Source organism: Anser anser (assembly GCF_964211835.1).
Source record: "Anser anser genome assembly, chromosome: 15".
NCBI classification, from domain to species: Eukaryota; Metazoa; Chordata; class Aves; order Anseriformes; family Anatidae; genus Anser; species Anser anser.
In genome coordinates, this window is record NC_139736.1 from 10,023,701 (window position 1) to 10,045,004 (window position 21,304).

General features: G+C 39.6%; 2 protein-coding genes across 4 annotated transcripts in view; one reads left to right on the plus strand and one right to left on the minus strand.

The window, feature by feature from the left end:
- Positions 1-317: 317 nt before the first annotated feature.
- MPV17L (MPV17 mitochondrial inner membrane protein like) lies at positions 318-7,512 on the minus strand (the record flags this gene model as incomplete). Its single annotated transcript, XM_083800770.1, has 4 exons — positions 318-4,181; positions 4,347-4,376; positions 5,629-5,699; positions 7,239-7,512. The coding sequence occupies 4 exons, from the start codon at positions 7,510-7,512 to the stop codon at positions 4,002-4,004; spliced, it is 555 nt and encodes a 184-aa protein (XP_083656896.1). The 3' UTR covers positions 318-4,001.
- Positions 7,238-21,304, plus strand: part of PDXDC1 (pyridoxal dependent decarboxylase domain containing 1) — a 31,135-nt gene continuing 17,068 nt past the window's right edge. Inside the window, exons 1-6 of one of the 3 annotated variants that reach the window (XM_083800744.1) lie at positions 7,238-7,378; positions 15,429-15,502; positions 16,030-16,095; positions 16,807-16,890; positions 17,779-17,925; positions 20,010-20,199. In XM_083800744.1, coding sequence (XP_083656870.1) covers positions 15,429-15,502; positions 16,030-16,095; positions 16,807-16,890; positions 17,779-17,925; positions 20,010-20,199 — 561 coding nt within the window. In that variant the 5' untranslated portion in view covers positions 7,238-7,378. Of the gene's footprint in view, positions 7,379-7,554; positions 7,696-8,247; positions 8,460-15,428; positions 15,503-16,029; positions 16,096-16,806; positions 16,891-17,778; positions 17,926-20,009; positions 20,200-21,304 lie in introns of those variants that run through there. The other 2 variants (XM_083800743.1, XM_083800745.1) reach the window with 2 other exon arrangements.

The window sequence follows — 21,304 nt, forward strand, 5'->3', positions numbered from 1 at the left end:
ACTTTGATCGTAGTGGAATGGCAATTGAATGTGAATACACAATGCAACTTTGAAATTAAGGGAGAGCACAGTCTTTGGGTGCTTGAGATTTTATAGATGGGAATTCTGTTCCGAATTTGTTCAAAAGTGGCAGATGACTTGAAGCATATAAATAACCTTTAAGTGAGGTGAATAATCCCTGCTTTCCTTTCACCCTGCTTGTGTTAACGTCTGTGACATCAAATTGAGCTTTTTACTGCATGTGGTCCATGAAGATCCCATGGAACTTTGCACAAGACCTGGCTTTTGTACACACACTAGTTAAAGACAGACAGAGCCAAAGAACAACATTCAAAGTTTATTAAACCTTTTCAAAAACACAGACATTTTTCAGTCAACTTGAAATTCATTATTTTAGACAGATTCAAGTATTTCTTGCACATCTCAGTGTACTGGCACTAGTAGTAGCAGAAAGCACTAGCATCACAACAGAGAACCAGATGGCAAAAGCTGTACAGATTTCAGAGTTTGTGCTATACAGAGAAGTTACCTATCAGATATGGTACCAAACTACAGGCCATTTCACCTTCACTACAGTATAAAACTAGTTATTTTATGCTGTGTTACCGGATGGTTGTTTCTGGTGTGAAGAAGACAGAAGCCTTCTGGAGAATTTCACATACCAGTAAGCACAGGAGGTTCATTTGCATGAAAGATTTGCAACAGAAAAATACATTTTCAAATTTTGATTTTGTCAAATTCAGATTTTAAGTCTCCACAGATATCCAGAATAACACGAAGCTAGAACTGCACCTGATCTAAATTTGTCTTCTCAACGCATTTGCTCTTAGAGAGAATCCATGAAATGGAAATGTCATCTGAATGCATGGCTAGTAGCTGTTGGCAGCATGTTCCCTCTTTCCTGAGCACCTATGTGACGTCTAATTCTATTCCTATCTTTCTAGTTACTGAAATCTGCATGTTCAGCTGGCATTAAGAGCAGTATAATCCCTTCAAATAGTCATAAAACCTAACTCTCTTATGACAGTTTTTGAAAGGGTGGTGGAACAAAAAGAGGACAACTCTCACACAGCTCATTTTATTTATTTTTTTAAAGAAATAACTTGTGTTTGATTCTCCTAGTAATTCAGTAATGTATGTGTCAAATGGAGTTGCACTAGATGACCTGGTCTGGACCTCCAGAAGTCCCTTCTAACTTCAACCATTCTGTGAAATTAATATTCTAAGTCAAAATTTTATCAAGAAATAATAAAGTCTTTAATAACTAGTGGGGTAGATCCTCCAACAGACTGAATTGACAGAGGTGGGAAATCTTTAGGAGGTGCATCAATTTATGCACACTGAGAAATTGTGACCCCCCCCCCCACACACACACTTCATTTTATTGTATTATGTGTCTGGAATGTTTATTAGTACAATCAGTGCTGCTATTTACAAAAATATAAAAATATATGTGAAATGAGATTTGGGTTACTTAACCATCAAGATCAAGTAGTTTATCAAGAAAAACAGAGAAAGTGAAAGAGAAATATGCACAATCTTAAGTTTACTAAAATATAAGAGCTGCAGGCTCTTATTACATGAAAGAACCATGCTTCACATAACAAAAATATGGAAGAAAACCCTGAAGCCCACAGTCAGATAAATTTGAAGACAAAGAGGATTTAGCTCAAATTCCCAAGAAAAAGCTGGCATCACAAAAGCCTAGAGCAATAAAGCACAGCTTATGTAAGCTTTGAAGCCATTTAAAATAAAAGATGGATGTTCCCATTCATTAAATGCTCTTGCTAAAGAAAAGCATCAGCATTACAAAGATCATGAGAAGAGTTTTAAATTCTTGGTTCGCCTAGGGATTAAGCTTTACTCACTATACCCATGCAGAAATACTTCTGTGCACCACAGAGTTGCAGCTTAATATGGCATACTGCTACAGCATGCAGCAGAACACCACCATATCCCTACTTCACTCTCCTTGTAATGTCATTATTTTCCAGTTCCATTCTCCAAATGAATTCTATTAATCCTTAACACTTAAGGCACAAGCAAAAATAAAAAGTACCTGTAAAAATAAAGTCAAATACTTTATTATCATACATCATCTGAAAATTTTAAGTCTCATTGACAGAACAGACTAAAATACTCTTCTGTTCCTAAAAATATATTAACAGCAAAACACTACTGGAATTGCTTCTTTATCTCAAGGACTTTAGATATATACACACAATAACAATTTAACAGCTGTAGCAGCCTGAAATACCTATTCATTCATATTTCCTTTTTTAAGTAGACCGATAAAATGCAGTTAGTTCTTCTGTGGATTTCTATTGCTACCGGGATGTCCTACTTCAGGACTGCCCAATATACACTGTGGGATCTGTGCAACAACACCCACTGAACTACTCCCATACAGACATGTAAGACAGCCATTAAGAAGAGGAATTAATTCCACCACATACAAACATGTACAATGAAATTATCTACATAGGAGCCAGTCACCTTGGACTGTTAGCGATGGCAAGAAACAGACACAGTGCATAATTCATCCTACCCTAAAACAGATATCCAAAACTACCTGTTTTTCCCCCACTAACTATAAGTAGAGCTTAAAGTATTTAGCCAAGTTGCAGATGTCCACGCTACAGATGTCTAAAGTCAATTAAAATTAATTACTTAAGGCAGGTGCAGGTTCCCTCTTCCAGGTCTGCCTGTGCAAGGTGATGATGGAATTGCACTGACTTCTCTGTCAAGAAGGAAGCTACCTCTTTCACCTGTCTGTCACCAAAACGGACTGTAGAAAAAGCACCCCCCCCCTCCCCCCCAATACACTGTAGTTCTGTAGTCAAGGCCACACAGGTACGTTGCACCACTCTTGACTAATGGGTTCTGCTAAACTTGATTTTACCTGGAATAGATTGGGCAGTGCTTGCGTGATCCCTTTCCGTGTTCGCCCTAAGTAGCACTGGGCTCCTGCAGTGACAAACCATTGTAACCAATATATTAAGTAGTACAGCTGCTGGCTAAAGGAGTGTTCCTTTATAACCTAAGCAGGCATTGGTTTACTGTTTAGGTAAGACTGAGGAACTTAGACATTCCTCAAAGTGGTTATTATCATCACAACAAAGAGGGTTAAGTCTTGTCCTTACAATCATCATCAAGATAGGTTTAATCAGATACTGTTTCAAGCTTAAAATTTAAGGCCTAAAATGTCGTTCTAATAAACTAAGGACTCCCTTATTATCCCTACCTGCATCCAGACCTGGTCCTCAGTTGACAGAATAAGTCTGTAACTGATTTTCACCATTTCCTAGTTTCCTATGTATAGTTACTATATGACAGTGTTTCCTATGAACAGAATCATAGAATCATAGAATATCCTGAGTTGAAGAGACCCACAAGGATCACTGAGTCCAACTTCTGAGTCTGCACCGGGCCACCCAAAAATCAGACCATGTGGCTGAGAGCGTTGTCCAAACTCAATTGTTCTCCCAGGTAAGACAAAAGGAACACGAATATATTTCTACAAATAGAGTCTTTTTTTTCTCTGAATAAAATAGAGTTGTTGCCACTGTTTAGGTAAGAAATCTATTAAATTTTGTTCTGCAAAAGCAATCTTGCACTGATAACAATTGTCAAATACAACAGTTGAGGATTTAACATTCTATTCCCCTTTTTCTAGAGACTACAAGTTGCTTGAAAATTAAATTACAGTTAATATTTCTCCCCAGTGAGACAGTCTGACATGATGTGCAAATGCTTATGCTGCCCTGTAAGTCAGCTGTTCCCAGAAGAGATGGGCTGGCAGCATGAAAATAATTCAGTGCCAATAAACAATTGGCCTATTTTATAAAAAATAAACAGGCAAAAAGACAAACTGTTCCACTGCTTATACTAACCAAAAAATGTTGAGATGATTATTCTAAACACAGCAATGAAACTGCAGCTCAGTTTACTGACTTTCATAAGCTCACTTTAGATGTAGAATGGGTTCAGAACTGAAGTTCTTATTTCTGTGATGGTTCTTCATCTGCATTGACCTTCTCTCTTTGGAGCCACATAAATGCTGACTTTACTGTGCCATCTCCACTCTCTTGGGAAAAACAAATGAAGGCAGCCCAGACAAAGCCACAAAGCCCAGTGTAAGCTGTGCGCAGGTAAACGGGGACAAAAACGAAGTTTGACAGCTGTGTTGGAAGGAGAGAGAGCTCAGTTAGTGCTCCAGTCATTGTTAGGTCTTGTACTTACATGCCCCAAAACTCCACTGACTTCTCATTAGGTTAGATATCCTCTAAATGCATAGCATCAGGTTTTACAGAAAGAAAGGCTCACTGAGTTGCCCCAAAACTCACCTGCACAAAAGGCCAGTACATCAGTCCTGTCTGAAATGAAAACGAATCATGTTATTCTTGTAGACTTCAACCACAAAGATTAAGTTTTTCCTACCACTTTTAGCAAAGACTAAAATATATTTTAATAAAATTAATAGAAGATGGTGAAATATAAATTAAGCTGGTTAACTTTGAGGTTGCAATATTAAACTACTAATCATCTTTATGAGCTGCCATGCAAGGAATTTCTTCAAGAGATTATTCTGACTCATTTTAAATACAAAACTCTAATTACAGTGAAATCTTCAAAGTCACCTGACACCAAATACATAAGCACATTTACCAGATGGGTGAACAATTGTTTAAATATGTGAACATTTGTTTCAGCCATGAATGAAAAATACCACTGAACACTATTTATTTCACACGTTCAATGCTCCCTCTAGTTACTCATACACGTAAGACTTTCTTGCAAAAATCAACAGATAATTTACTCATAGAACATAAGGTCAATAGAAACCTTATGTTTTGATAGGATAGAGTGGGCACTGTTTTTAGAGTCATCTTCTCCAGCAGTAAAAATAATCCTTTTCTATCCTACCTACATCCTATCATTGTAAAGAAAAATGCACATGGCACATCACAGTTTCTCCTTCTATTATACTTTTATTTTAATCTATCTTTCTTCCCGTGCCTGAGAAATCTTTAAAATTCTTGAGTTGCTCAGCTCTGAGATAGCACAATTTTTTTTCCTTGGTATAGAGAAATGCTAACCAAAACCAGCTATTTATATCCAAGCCTTCCTAGAACAAGGGATTGCATTTCTGAAAGTGAGAAGACTGTCAGTGAAAAGTACAGGCTCAAAATGATTCCTAAAAAAGATGTCTCTATAACTAATGTTTTTAACAGGTGTTCACGTACGTGTTGTCAATAGTATTGCTAACTAAATGGAGTACTAACTGGAGCGTGCGTACTTCTTAAGAGGAAAGGTAGTGCAATCTTAGCGTATAACATTCGGTGTTGTACTGTAGGGCTCTCACTCAAACAGAGCCGGGTGCAAGTGTTTTATATATATATAAATATTGTGCATTTTTGGAATGGCATTATTTCATTCATCTGGCAGTCCTGCCTGCCCCAAATTACCTGGACTTCAGATGACTGCTGGTACTTAAAGTTTCCTACACATAATCAAATAACGAAGTAAGAGGGAGGCTGTTAGAAGAAGACATAATATTTAAAATATTTTATACAATAATGTTATTTTTTCTGTGTAGCTGGGTGATAAGTTAATCACTTGCCTTACCTTATAGGTATTCCAAAATTTCTTTTTACAGTCTGAAAAGATGTCCTCTTTCCTCTGAAGGATGCTCATACCTGGTGGTAAAATACTTAAGACAATCAGAAAAAAAAATAATAAAATGTTCACTTTTTTTTCAATAATATCCCAAGCTGTTCTCAAAATACATTTTGAAAGAAAAGTTGATAAATATTACAAAGAAAAAATACCATTCCTACTACCTAAAATGGCTACATCGTATATCCTCATCTATTGACTTGGCTCTCCAGGTTATGTGGCTTTCAGTTATATGGTCTCTGCCCACGTAACTCTGCAGTGGCAGTAAAAGCAGATACAAAACAAATACATCTTACACCCAGGAGACAGACAGAATGAAGCACCGTGCATATTGTTGAATTGCCAGAGGTGGCCCAGGTCCTCAACAGGGTTTAGGTGCCCCAGCCCACTGAAGTCAGTGGAAAAGGGCACCTTTTTTTTTTAAAAAAAAAATTATTTGGGCCATAATCAGCCTGCTATTGTTATCTTCATAAATATCTATCTCATATGCAAATCCTAGAATAGACAAGTAGAACAATTTCAAAACCTACTTGTTTAAATTTCCACAGGCAGCATTTCAAAATTGTAAATAAATTCTAGTTGGTCCAAGCTCCTCTCGATTCTAGGCAAACACAACCTTGCAGCGGGCTCCCATCATTAAACCCAAGACAAGAGAAAAGCAGCATGATTTGAAATTATGGATTAGACCATACAAACTGGAGATAAAACGCAAAATAGTCAAAATAATGAACCGTTTAAACTATTCCCTGTGATGGGAACCCTCACGTGTCAAACTAGGTGTCTTTCTAAAAGCCGTAGAAAGCTGTAGCAGCCCTTTAAAGATCACCCACCGTGACTGGAAGATGCGACCTACATTAAGTGAAGGTGATGGGTGTTGAAGGAAAGGTTGGACGTGGTGCTTAGGGACATGGTTTAGCGGGTGACATTGGTAGTAGGGTGATGGTTGGACCAGATTTTCCAACCCTGATGATTCTATGAACTTCTATGACAACATGCTTGTAACAAATCGATCTAAAATCCAAAGCTACACATTTGCACATAGCAGAGACCTGAAGTAACTTAGCCCACCGCAGGTATCGTTCTAGATACATGCATGCAACGAGGTTATCAGTATCTCTCAGCTGACACATTATAGGCTCCTACTGCCGCCTAATTTAGGTATTTTTACCCTCCCTTCCTTCTTGGGTCCTTCACATCCTCCTGGTCCTTGGGCAAGTCTCTGCTTGCGTTCTGACATGGGCAGAAAGTAAAAATGTCATGTTTGACTTCTTCCTTGGCTTCCTTTCTCTTCAGTCATAAACTGAGTAAATTCCTGGCAGGGTCATAAAACGCAGACCTCCTGATACCATGCAGATAGTCTCTTCAGAGTCTAAAGTTTCTTCTTATTTCTTGGCTTTCAAGGTTATCCCTTATCACTCAGGGCAGCGCGCTGTGCTTCTACACACCCGTGAGGCGGAGGAGGGCACAGCCTGCTGAGCTGTCCCGCTTCCCTCACAGCCACGCTTGGCTGCCTTTTGGAAACGGGACGGCCGGGGGCGCACCCGAGCCGCGGCACTCACCCGTGTAGAAGGCACCAACGGCGACCGGGGCGGCGAGCAGCTGGTCGCACAGCACCTTGCCCAGCACGGCGGCCGGGCGGCGGCCGGGCAGCGCCCTCTCCAGCGCCCGCAGCCACACGTAGTTGAGGTTGCCGTGGAAGGTGAGGGCCAGCAGCGCCACCCGCCGCGTCTGCGCCCAGTCCGGGGGCTGCCCGCGGCCCCGCCGCTGCGCCGCGTCCCCGGCCGCGGTGAGCCCGGCGTAGAGCAGCACGCTGCCCGCCCACCCCGCCGCCATCGCGGCCGGGCCGCCCTCACAGCCCCCGCCCTCCGCAGCGCGGAGCCGCCGCCGTGCCCTCGGTGAGCGCTGCCGGCCCCGCCCGCCGCTGCCTCGTCAGCGCTGCCAGCGTGGAGCCGCCCGGGCCCGGCGGAAGCGGCGAGCCGCGGGGCGTCCCCGGCCATGGACTCCTCTTTGGAGAAGGTCTGCGGGGGGACGGGAGGGCCCTGAGGGGTGAGGGGGCTGCCGGGGTGAGGGGGCCGCGGACCGGCGCCGAGCGCGCAGGGCCCCGGGGCTCCCGGGCCGCCCCGCCGGGCCTGAGGCACGGGGTCGGCGCCTGGCTGAGGTGTGAGCACCGCTCCTCCTGCAGAGCCTGGTTTCTGGGGGTTCCTGGGGGCTCCCTGACGGTTCCTGGGGGCTCCCTGACGGTTCCTGGGGGCTCCCTGACGGTTCCTGGGGGCTCCCTGACGGTTTCGTTTCCTGGGCTGCAGCAGGGCAGTGGGGAGATAGCGCTGTTTGCTCTTTTCTGTTCAGTGCCCTGTACAAAGCAAATAGCAATTGTGTAATGATGTCAGTCACTGAGAAACTTGATTTTGCTGTTGTCACTGAGAATCAGTATCTGGAGGAGTTTTCTGGGACCTGTCACACTTTGGGCTCTCATTGCACCTGTGGTGTTTCGGGAGACCTGTCCTGAAAGCAAGGAGAGGCCGGCTGCACGGATGTGGCTTATCACCATTATTCGTATATGGCTTATCTCCGTTGTTGTATGCCTTTCAGGACAGTATGCATTTGCAGCAGCGTACACTCTGTGTGCTGTAGAGATGTTACTGCTTCCTTCCACTTTGCATCATTTCCTGTACTCAGCATGTTCATTTTTTTGTAGTCTTTGGAATCAGCTAGATAAGTGTGAATGGGATGTGCTGCAGTAAAATGGATGAGAAGGAAATTCAGAAGGACTCTCTAACGTGGTTAGTAAGTAGACAGCAAAACAGCTGTATTAGAATCCAAATGAAGAATGCAATGTTAAGGAGTATTTGGTCGGCTTTAAATGCTTCAGTTCTTTACTAGCACTAACAGAAGTCATGGTGACTGCTCGTTCTTCTGAAAAGTTTTAATAAGTAAAACCTAACTGACTACTAGTTTGGAATATGGTCTTTACTGTGCTTGAATCCAGCAGACTTTAAAGAAGGCGCACTGATACAGGGCAACTTACTGCCCTATAGTGCTGACAGACTGCTTAAAAACTGTGTGCAACTAGGTCATCACAAGCAAAGAAAACACCCTGCAAGAATTAATGCTTAAATTTTGTAATGGAGTGGAAGTCTGTGTTTTGGTTATTTGAATTCTTGATGTCAGTAGTAGTCTGTCATGGCGAGGGCCCTATGAAAACTTGTGTATCTCATTTTCCACATACAGAAATAGATGTGTGTAAAGAGTTAGCATTTGTTTTACTTCCTCTCTTATTTTTTCATCATGGCTCTTTTCGCCTTGGATGATAAAAGCTGTAGCACTCTGTGTCATGTCATAACCCAATTATTGTCTTCCATGCACTTAGTGCCCTCTTGAAGTAGCCATTAGCTAAGATAGCTGTGAATCAGTAAAATCCGCACTTTATTTGGTCTTATGTGTGATATAAAAGAAGTGTTCTTCATGAATCAAATTGAAATTCATCCAAGCTGGGATATTTTTATCCTCCGAGAATGTGCATCCCCTTACCTTGTGCTTATTAAGCAGTATCATAATGCATCTGAGTGTCTTTTATTTGTACCATGTCTCCTTTTTATGTTTTTATACATACAGCTTATTGGGATATCAGTGATAAGTGCTTTCTAATTTGTATAAAAGTTTGTAAAAACTTTATATTTTTCATAATGAAGAAGGCCTTTTGTTGGAATCACCTAACTATAGGGTGACAGTGAATGACTACACTCATTAGTTGCATGCAAATGAAATGATTTAAGTGTGTGAGAAACTTCTTGAGAATTGAAAACATTGCATGGTAGGCTTGCGAGGAGAACTTGCAGAATCTGACATGCAGTTGTGCACACCAGCAATCTCATAGTTTAGTTTTGCAAGTGATCTTTGTTTTATCAGACATGGCTTTTTGTTTTTTAATTTATGAACACTGTGTGTCTTCAGTGGTATAATTAGGATGCTTTTTTTTTTTTCAGAAATTCAGAAATTTGGGGGTGAATTTCAGGTTTAATTTCTTCTGGAAGCCTGTGTTCAACTCGAGAAGTTTGGGCAGCAGATCTGTGATTTTTTTGCTCCATTTATGTTGTCATATATGACCACTCTTGAAGGATTTTAACATTTTAAGTTTCAAGTTAGGTGACTGTCGCTGGTAAAATAGGGCAAATTCTTTCTTTGCATCTCCTTGCTGTCTCTGCAGCGCTGTTTTCCCTAAACATGAATAAACTGTTTGGGCTTCTCTCTCAGCCTGTGACTTTTTTTTCTTTTGTTCCTGCATTAATTACCACAATATCCTGGTAACTTCAGGGAGTGCTTGTGACAGCAGATGTGTGTGCCAGTCCTGCTGCATGACAAGGAAGTGATAAAGTTTAAAAGAGCAAATGCCTGTAAGCAGAAGCCTTGTGGTAATAGTAGCCTTCTGCATTCAAGGCTAATAGTCAGGAAAGTGCTGCTTTTTTATTTGTCATCTAAGGCATTTCTTAGCCTGCAGAATAAACACAGTATTATTTTGGCTTGAAGAATTCTGATCATTGTTTGAGATTAATTTATTGTTGAGAACGTTTTTTTTTTCTTGGCTGGTAAAACTTTTTTTCTAGGCAAATATAATAACGTAAGGGGGAAATAAGGCATACTTCTGGTGAAGTACTGTGCTACGCCTGTGAGTCTCTTTGCACGCAGAATAGTTTATGCAGACTGTTTGAAATCATCCCTTTCTGGCATTAGGAGTACAGCCAGCAGAAGTGCAAAGTAAAGATTGTAAAACGCTGATATGAAACAGCATTCTCACTTTGGAATTTGTAATTGGTGTTCGGTCTTCTCACAACCAGAGATGACCCCTTATCTTTCCCCCTGTTGCCAGGTGACCCTGAGGTGTGACATGCTGCCTGTATTTTACAGTTCAAAGTGCTTAAAGAATAATAGATCACTTACATTTTGTAATTACATTTTTACACTTACATTACTTGCAAAAGTAAACACAAATTGTGCCTCTCACAACATTAACCTTACTGAATTTAATTAGCGCATCTCAAAGGCAACAACCGGTAAGAATGAGATAGGCGAGTGAATGTCAGGGTTCTGGACGAACCGGAGGGGGCAGGAGGTGTCGGGATGCTGAATGAAGGACGAAGTGGTGGCTAGTGCCTCCTTGGAGCTTGAAAGGACATGGCATGTCTTGGAAGCCACCTGGTTAAAGGATCACCTAACCGTGGTCAGTCATCCCGTGGTACCCAGGGAAGGGCTGAGGGCAGAAACTAAGGCTAATATGAGCAGTTTCAGTTTCTGCATCTGCAAGTAATGTCCCGGTTTTTGGAGTTGTTTCCTTGTTTGCATTTTTCCCTAAGTGCCTTTTCAGCAAAGGAAAAGCATATTGAAAAGAAAATCTATAGTGGATATTGATAGTGAGCCTGGATCCACTTGCTAATATTAGAGATGGGAGCTACTGCAGGTATGGGGAGGCTGACAAGTATCAGAGCTAACTGAGAGCTGGCTTGTGCTGCAGGAGACCTAATCCCCTGCTTCACTGGTTTCCTGCTGGACACAATCTAAAAGGAAGCAACCACACCACTCCCCTGTCCTTCAGTTCTGCAGGAATTGTAGGCCTAAGCAACCTCATAAATCATCTCAGGCTTAAACAGGGGAAAAAAGGTAAAAATAGTTAAAGTGTGTTTAATGCAAGTGAGCTCACAAGATAGAGAAGAATTTAGAGGCATGAACATTCCGTTGTGCTGGATGGAGGATAGAAGTGCCCACAGCTTTCCCACAAGTTCTGCTAGTACTTGGCAGAAAGAACTGCAGAGCTGAAAACAAGTTTATTGGGATAGTGCACGTGAAGGATGCAAACCCTGCAGGAGGTCAAACAAATTGGTCCAGAGGAACTCGACGATGAAGCCTGTTGGTGAAAGGAAGTGAGCTCAGGTGGAGTGTCAGTGCACCTTGCTTTAATGTTGTATTTGCGTTGTTTGTCCCGTGAAGGTTTTACTTCTCCTTCCAAGATGGGTTGTAAATATACTCGTATGGGGACTGTAGGCACTAAATGACTGGACAAGCAGCTTGTTTTGAAGGTAAATTTTTAACAGGCGTAATCAAGAAGCAAGGAAGAAGAAATCCAGCTTTGCTGGCCTAGCCACTCATAAACAAGCAAACAAATAAGTGCCCCTGAAACTTACTCTTTTTGTCAGGCCAGTAAATAGCTAGAAGTCCTACATAAACTAAAGCACTGAAACAAAATGTAAGTTTCTAAGCGCAGTGCGTTGAAGATCGACAAGCAGTGCAATGAAAGACATTCAGCCTTCTGAAAATACATTCACATGAAAGTGAATTACGCAACAAACATTTCAAAATGCTTTTGAGAGCTGAAACAGTCTGCAGTTTTGCTATGTGAAGATTCTCAGGTAGGAAGACAAAAGGCTCTTTCAGGTGCCTAAGGAGGAAGGCTCTGAATGAGTTTGATGGCCTGGCAGTGGTGACCATGCAAGCTAAGAGTAGAATTTCAGGTTGCATAGATGGGTATTTAAATTCAGGTTAACACCTTCCAAGTTCTGTCTCCCGTGTTTGCTTTTGTGGGTTGCTTTTATAGGATCTCGAAATTATGGCTCCACAGTTTGTTGGGAAGGGATGGGCAGTTTATGCAGCAGGGCCACCTCAGGTTGCTCCAGGCCAGTAACGTTTGTGGCCCACAAGTTTCTCTTATCTTCATGAGAAAGATAGGCTTTTGATGCACTTCCCTTACACATATATAAGTTCATCTTCTGCTGTTCTCCAGGTGTTATGGCTGCTGGTTTTACAGTTGTGTTTGTAGATCTTACTGTGTTGGAAAAGTCCCCATGAAAAGCCTCGTGCAGGCAGGATGCCTTTTACATCTGTGCAGCTGTTTTGCACCCCCATCTCCTCCCCCAAAACGGATGTGGACCTGTGGTCAGAAGGTAGTATTGGAGAGCTTGTCTGCTAGTCTTACTTCAAGAACATGAAAAAAACCTCTGTTACTGCTGCTTGGGGTCTATCCACACATGACCTTATTTACAGACTGAACTGAACCAACGTACTACGTGATCATGGCATGTTATTGAAGTGCGTCCAGAATTTCCCTAACTGTCTTGCTGTTGCAACTTCACCACACCTGTTTTTCTTGCTGTTTAAATTCTGCAGATAGTCTGCTCCTTCCCACCTCTGTGCCCTCACTGATTTGAGCAGAGGAGGGAGCATGTATAAAATTCAGTGTGCAGCAACAAAAGGATTCTTTTGCATCCTGTAGTTCAAATGAGAAAATGAATTGCTGTGCATCCACTTAGCGGCTGGAAAAATGCAGAAGGGGTTCATCTTCCAATTAAATCCACATCAGAACTGGAGGACTTGCTGGATGTCGTAGCATTTTACGTTTCTTGGCGTAACTTTTCGTGACTTTATCTCACGACATAAAACTGTATTTTATGTCTTTGTTCTGCTAGCTTATTGACACAAGGGTTTCATGCATGGGTAATTGCCACTGAGACTCAGTGAGTCACAAGGTAAGCATATGCAGGCTTTAACAGCTGCTGTCGTTCCAGCAGGTGAATTAATTGTGTTAGTAACAACCAAAAGCAACACAGAGGCTTTTTTGTAATGGCTCTACATCTTGTGTCAGCATCTCCAACAGATCTGTTTGAATATTTGCATGTAACTCTACGCAAAGTTCAAGCAAATAACTGCCTTAGCATTGCTAGTGTTTTATGGCAACTTGTAGCAAAGTATGTGAGATTGAGTAGTCACATCAGTAAGTTATGTCTATTATTACTCCCTTAAAAATCAGTTGTGCTCCAGGGAGTCTCTAAGACCTTTTTCTAGAGTTTCTTTGATGTGATGCTACTCTGGACACTTCGAAAATGTATGGAAATATTGCCAATGATCATATTTAGGATTTTTGCCTAGCTCTGTATGTTGTATTCTGAGTACCAAATGCTTGCAGCACAGGTATTTTTTATCTCTGCGATGAGGTTACGAACTTTGCAAGTTTGTACTGCTGTCACACAGCATATGAAGCAGTCGTGGGCCTCACCTCCACTGGATGTTATAGAAGCCAGAAGTGTAAAAAACAAACAAACAAACATCTATTGTTAGCTGCTGGGGGTTACTGTGGGAGAACTTTATGGAATACACTGTTCTTTATTCTGCCCCGAAGCATTAGTTACTGGCCAGTCCTAAAAGGACAGACTGCCGAGAGCTGTCAGCCTCGGTTTGAGCCAGTGTGACCATGCCTGGCTACTGATTCTTCCAGCCACCTACCACTTGCTATGATATGAGTTAAATCTCTAAATATTTTGGTAAAAATAGTCTTTGAACATATGGTAACTCTCATTTTTTTCCTCCTTGATCAGTCCTCCGGATGAAAGTAGTGTAAAATCCTCATATAAATTAATCCCACTTCCTTCTGCGGTTAAATTTGCTTTTGTCTGCCTCTGCGTGAGCAAACATATTGGCCTGTGTCGCACCACGCATGCGGCACAGTTACACGCTTTTCCATCAGGAAAGCATGTGCAGGCCTTGAGGCCTGCTGCTCAAATACTGTGCAGACAAGGAATTATGGCCCTGCACTATGGGTAGGGTAAGCTTAAGTGTTAAACTTGGTTAAGATTTTTTTTTTTAAAGCAACAACCACCAATTCCACACACATACAAAGAAAAAGAAAAAAAAAAAACAACAACAACAAAACCACTGAAGCAGCAGTCAAAGTGGTTAACTGCTGGAGGCTTTGGAATGAGGACGAATCTCTTGAAAAACGGTTATTACTGAATTTGCAGACACTATGCTTACAGTGCGTTTGGGAGCAGAGAAAGGGAGAAGAGAGACTGATGAAAGGGTCACCTGAGTATCTTAGAGTATTTTGCTGTCAGATCTGATGAGTGGTATCAGTGGTTTTACCTTCTACCTTCATAATGGGCTACATTTAATACTCAAGTACTGTTTAATATCAACCACTGTAGGTAAACCAAGCCCTGAGATGATACCTTTCACATCCTCTGGAAGCTTCTGGATGTCCTCCGATCCTTAAACAGATAAATATTCCTGGTCAGATCTCTTGTGTCAGTGTAGCGAGGCTTCTTGGGTTCAACTTCTTAAAGAAACTTCTTCACAGTTAAAGCAGTTCTTTAGAAAATAATACTTGCTTTTCTTTGAACTTGTTACCTGGTTCATGGGAAATAGGTTCAACTTTTTTTTTTTTTTTTTAAAGTTCTTCCACCCCCACGGGCTCTTTAACAGGGATCTGTTGCTACCTGGTCTCAGGAGTGAATTCATGATTTTTAACCTGTTTTGTGCAGCTAGAGGCTGCAACTCAGTGACCTAAAACCTGCCTTGGTCACACTAGTCAGTTTTCAGCTTCCCAAACAGCTTCTTTTTCTAGAAGGTACCTTTCTTGTAAGAAATAATAGTGTTGGGTTTATCCATTGATCGTGGTCTGTTTGTTTTGTTTTTCATGGCTTTTTCCTGTTACGGCAGAGGGGCTAGAGGATTTTTTTTAGTGAGAATCTTGGATCTATCAATAATAAAATCCACATCATAACTGTGTTCTGTTTTGGGTTACTTATTTTAGGTTAATAATATGTTTTCATTTTTGTCTATTTTGGATTCAGGTTATACAGCACATTATTTTTAAATGAGTACACATGCGTGTCTGATGCATGAATTTGTATTGAGTGTGTTGTGGGGACAATAGTAAGATAAATGTTGTTCTGGTCTTTGATAGAAGTTATCTTTTATTTTCCTGACAGATGGTTGACCCTACTCTAGCAGAAATGGGAAAGAATCTGAATGAAGCAATGAAGATGCTAGAAGACAATCAAAGGTATGTACAAAGAATAACAACCATAAAACAATACCTATTTGTGCTCAGGGTATGATTATCTATGCCATTGTCAGTAAGTGGGATAGAACTCATTTTCCTGGTAGCTGAAGGTCGTCCTGTCCTTCTGAAGCTTATACCTAAACAAACTGCTGTTTCTCAAATAATAGGATTTTTAAAATATCCACACGTGTTTTTATGCATGTTCTGTAATATTCAGAGTAAGTCCAGCAAGTCCATTTTTTTCAGGGTTGTTAGATCTTTTCCTATTGCTGTGCAAGTAACTTTTAATATGTCTGTATATGAGACTCTTCTTTAAGTTTAACATTTTCTGTTAAAGCATTAAAGAAACATTTTAGAATCTCTTTAATCCAGTCTTGGCTAAACTTTTGTTTTGGGCTCATCTGATTTATCAAACTTTTCAGTGAAATAAGTTGCGAACATATCAGCATGTATTTTTGCAAGACAGCTACATTGATGCTATAAAACACAAACTAAATACATAATTTGTTCTTGTGTCTTTAACACAGAAAAGCGGAGGAGGAAAATGAAAAGAAGTATGCACGGAAGGATATTCCTGGACCACTACAAGGCAGGTGGGCAACAACAGTTTTTGGATAATAATGTTCTATACTGTTTAGAATATGTAAAATACATGTAACACATAACACTTCTGTGTTAAGGCAAACAGGAGCATTTACCATAGTCTGGCATTGTAACAACTTCTGTGACTTTTTTCATATTCGTGCAGGGAAAAAAAAATTACTTGTCCTAGGTGACTGAAATTTTGAACTATTGGAAACAATTGGTGCATTGGTACATATCGTCATTAAGACATTATAATAAATATAGATATACCTGTGCTATAGAATCAAAATTAAAACACCAAGACAATAAATTAATAACTGAGACTGACAAGGCAGAAAACCTTTTTTTTTTTTTTTTAATAAATAAATATAAAAACTTAGAAATCCAGTTTAGCACAGCTGTCTAAAAAATGTATGGAGCTTTTGTGCATATGGCAGATAAAATCATTACATCTGAAAACTCAGACTTAAAATTTGTTGTAACCTCTGCTCTGGAAGAGGAAATTTTTTCTTCAGAAAACATTGCAAAATCTATTGAAGTCTTTTATGTACATAAATTAACCTTGTTTTGGAGTGGAGACACTGAATTAGCTTTTTCTAAGAATGAAAAGCATTTCCAAATGTCATTGTGTCCTAAATGGCCTCTTTGCTAGACAGTGGTGCTTAATTTGTTGTTTTTTTCTGATGTTTTTTTTTGTTTTCCCCTCACTGATAACCCAGTGGCCAGGACATGGTGAGCATACTTCAGTTAGTTCAGAACCTAATGCATGGTGAGGAGGAAGAGGAGTCTTCACAGGCCTACCGGTAAAGTCAATATGAATTGTTGGATGTGGCAGATACCTGATTTTGTTCTACTCTGATATTACAGAGCTTGCACTTTAAAATGCTTAAATGTATAAAGATACTGTGCAACCATGTGACTTTTTAAAGGCTACTTAATTACATTATATAGTGAACCAGAATAATGCATTAGGCTTGGCTTTCCTAAAATTATCAAGCTTTCATTGAGTTAGGGCTATTAGTAAATGGAGTTGTACAATGGAATTCTCTCTGATATGACAGCTCGTTTTGTTTTTTAATTTCTGAAAGTTGGTTCAAGTCTGAAAGTCTTACGTCTTTGAATGCCAACAAAAATATTTACTACCTCGTCCTGTGAAGTTTAAAAGAGGTTTCCGTTTTCCTGCAAAATGGAAATAATACTAACTTATCTGTCGAAGTTCAGTGATATTTGAAAAACAGTTTGGAGATGGGGAAGAAAAACAGGAAAAAAATCAACTAATGAAAGCTATGCTATAATAACGGTCTCCTGAGTTTTCTCAGCATGAGGAAGGGAAGGTATATGTTTAACGCACATTAAAGTCACAATGCAGATAAGGTGCCTAGTTCCAACTCATGCTTGCTGATCACAGTAAACCTTCAGTTATCAGTAGGATTTACCTTGAATGGCTAAAAAGAAGCTGAGGTGTTACTGTAAGCAGCTAGGCCAAGTGAATGTGCAATGTCTACACTGGTATTTTAGTATAGTAACATACAACAGCAAGAGGGAGACTGGTATACAGTATTTCCCTCTGATAAATATTTAAAATTGCATGTCAACAAATTCTACTACTGTAGTGAAAACATGCAAACCTAAATTTACTGAAACGTTCGTGACTTGTATTTAGTTGGCAATTTCTCTGTTCTGGCTTGCAGACTTCAAAATGTTGGTGAACAGGGTCACATGGCTCTACTGGGGCATAGTTTGGCTGCTTATATATCAGTGCTGGACAGGGAAAGACTGAGAAAACTTACAACAAGGATCCTTTCTGACACTACCCTCTGGCTCTGCAGGCTTTTCAGGTGAGTTGCTGTAAATAACTTAAGTACAACTGGGCAGTAGTAATTGTTTAAAAATACGTGTGATATCAACAAAATAAACTGCTATCATGAAATTACAAGTATTCTTTGAAAGATCTTTAACACATCACATTTTTTTCTTTTTTTAAAGACATTGAATGGCAGAACTTGTTAGTAATATGGTTGCCATAAAAATCTTCTTATAGTGGCTGTATGGTAGAGTTAAGGACCAAAGTGCAGTTCCAACATATAGCTGGTTGATCATTTAACTGATTTTTTTTTTTGAGATATATGTTGTGTTGCTGTGGTTTGAGGTGCTTCATATTTTTGAAAGTAGTATTCAGTTAATTTGTCCTTTGCTTTTCCTGGGTCTAGCTCACTTTTCTAGGTAGGAAGGGATTCACTGATGAGAAATTCCTTTTCTCTTCCTGAAACAACAAAAAAACATTTTATCACTCTCACAATACTGCATCTTTCAGAAAATGTTGCCAGTGCTACTGAGAAGTGTTGGCTTTTTTTTTCTTGTGTGTAGTACAAGATTAAATGGTTAATATAGCTAAATATATAAAGTTAACACAAATTTAATTGTTTGAATTATAGATCGTAAAGGATTCTTCTTACATTGTTAGGCTTACCTCCATCAGGATTATTTTATAAATTCAATGATAATGTCTATCTGTCTGACTTAAATATGTTGAAACTTTGTGTGATGATGAAATATGGGAAGTTGCACGTAACCCAGGTATTTTGCCAAATGTTTATGTATATATAGAGAGATGTGATTTTGTAATTAATGACAGAATGTGGTCCCCAAAGTTTTGTGACTCATAGGCAACAGCATTTAACAAATACCATGCTGTAAACTGCTTCATACCTCTTGACATTTTCTGTGGCTATGAGCAACACTAGAGGGATTTTCCTGTGCCCACGTTAGGTTACAGAAATGTTGCATAAAGGTGAAGTAAATGTTTACATGTGGGTCGTTTTGGAGTTCAACCCTGGAGTACTCAGCAGGATTTGTGCATCAGATAGTCTGTGACAATCTGTTTCAGTGCCTTTACATAAACTTGTGGATAAATGCTGTTCTTAAATGTCCCAAGACTACTGATTTACTTGTTGCACAAAAAATGCTAAAAGAAATATCTAGCATGCAAGTTGCTTTATAAATTGAGGTATCTGCTGTTTCTGCTGTTGCTGTTTTCTGTAGTTACGACAGTTAACAGATTGCACTCAATGCAGAACATTTGCACCTTATCTATTCTTTGTTTATTTTGCTCCTATTTCTTGACTGTAAGTTTTAATGTACTGATTTGAGTTCAATGCTTAGAAGGGTTTCAAAAACAAAAAAGGAAGGGGAGGAGCAGGAACACCCTCCCACACTCACAAGCCCCAAAGAAATGTTCTTAATAAATCAGATTGAAGGCAAAAGAGCTGTAAAATCATTAAAATATTCCCAGGGAAGAAAAATATTTCATTTACGTAACCCATCTAAAACATCTGGAAAATTGCTTTGCAGTGTACTGAATAAATTGTGGTATTACTCTCAAACCTTGTAAATTACAAATGGCATCAGTAACTTTTGGCTATTATGAAATATTTATTTGTGACTTCATAATAAAGTTTGCCCATTTCTGCCCATTTACCCTATTTCATGTATCTTATTCCAGTTTTTACTAATATAACTTAAAGGATGTCATGTTGCATTCTCTTGAAGATCAGTAGTCTAGAATTTACATATAATAAACTCAGATAAACCCATTAATGTGTTTCTCCCCTACCCCAGCTCTTACCAAGCAAGGCTTTGAACTCTGTAAAGGAAATGTTTTAGGACCCCAGAAGTTCTTTTCTTCTTACTTTGTCTCTCAGTTTAAATCAATATATATAGTGGGCTTCTCTCATTATTCATCTCAGCCTGTTTCAACAAAGCTTCCTTCTGCTGAATTTTTCCTGTTAAGATAGTTTTTTGCTCTTTCTGTGTCCTCTTAAAACACTAACCAGTGAAGGAGCTCATTTTAGTCACTAAACTAGCTGTTGGTTTGGGTTTTGGTGGTTTTTTTTTGGTCATACTTACTCAGATTTTCTTACAGGTATGAAAATGGGTCAGCTTATTATCATGAAGATGATCGCGAAGGTCTCCTAAAAATCTGTCGACTTGTTATTCACACACGTTATGAAGATTATACAGTGGAAGGATTTAATGTGCTATATACTAAGCAGCCCGTTATATACATTAGTTCTGCAGCTAGAACAGGCTTGGGCCAAGCTCTCTGCAATCAGGTAAAGTGAATCAGTTGAGGCTTCAGCTGCAAGTAGAACCTGGCTGGCTTCATATTGCCTATTAGAAATTTACATTCAAAAAATATATTCAGACTTTTCCTGCAAGACACTGCTACTTTCTACTGACAGCACTCTTGTAAATCAGTTGGAACTAGTGAGAAATTTCCTTTAAAACTAATTGTCTGCCTGGAACTTACACTTTTAATAGTTCTTCCAAATTTTTCTCACTACTCCTGTGTTGACTGAATACATGTATTGTCAGGCAAGCTGGGCAGTCTCTCTCTGCAGCTTTCCTGTTCCTTCCACACATTTGCTTGTCATTGTCAAATCAGTGTTCCTCATAAGCAGATTCTTCTCAACCTCTTCTCTACTTTGCCTTTCTATGGGCATAATAGATTTTTATACCTTATAAAATTATTTATGTTTCTGAGACTTAGGATGATTTCTATGCCTGTTAAAAGACAGCATGAAAAGGGGTATTTTGAACAAGGAAGCTTGGGCCTCAAAAAAGTTCAGTTCTGATTTTAGGAAGAGCTTAACTTTGGTGATTTTGAGATATTTTTTTTCCCTCATGGTAAAAACAATAGCAATGTGACTGTACAGCAACACATTACAGGGGAGAGGGGAAGAGAATCTTAGGTGAAACCATACTTTGATGCCAATGCAATATCTTTAAGTTAGAAATACAGAAATACTATAAAGTGTGTTGGTATTGCTTTATTAACCGCGCTTTCCAAAGTTATAAAACATTGGCAAAGGAAATGAAGTCCATACTGTGAGTAACCTCAGTAGCTGTAGCGGACTGTATATTTAAATTAAAAACACTTGACTGGGAAAAAGTAGTTTCAGGTTGCATATTTGGTCTATGTTTTGCAGCAACAATACAGTGGGAGGGAGAGAAATTTTCTGAATATTTCCAGTGAAACGACCCACATGCTAACTCCTTGTTTATTTATTTAAAAAGACGGGGTGATTGTTTCTAGATCACTTTGCGCTTTTTGTAAGCCACTGGTCAGGGTGAAAAAGACCCAAATATACTGGATTTTGACTTCTTCCTTTCAACAAATGTTATCATTTTTGAAATGAATACAATTCAGGGAGAAGT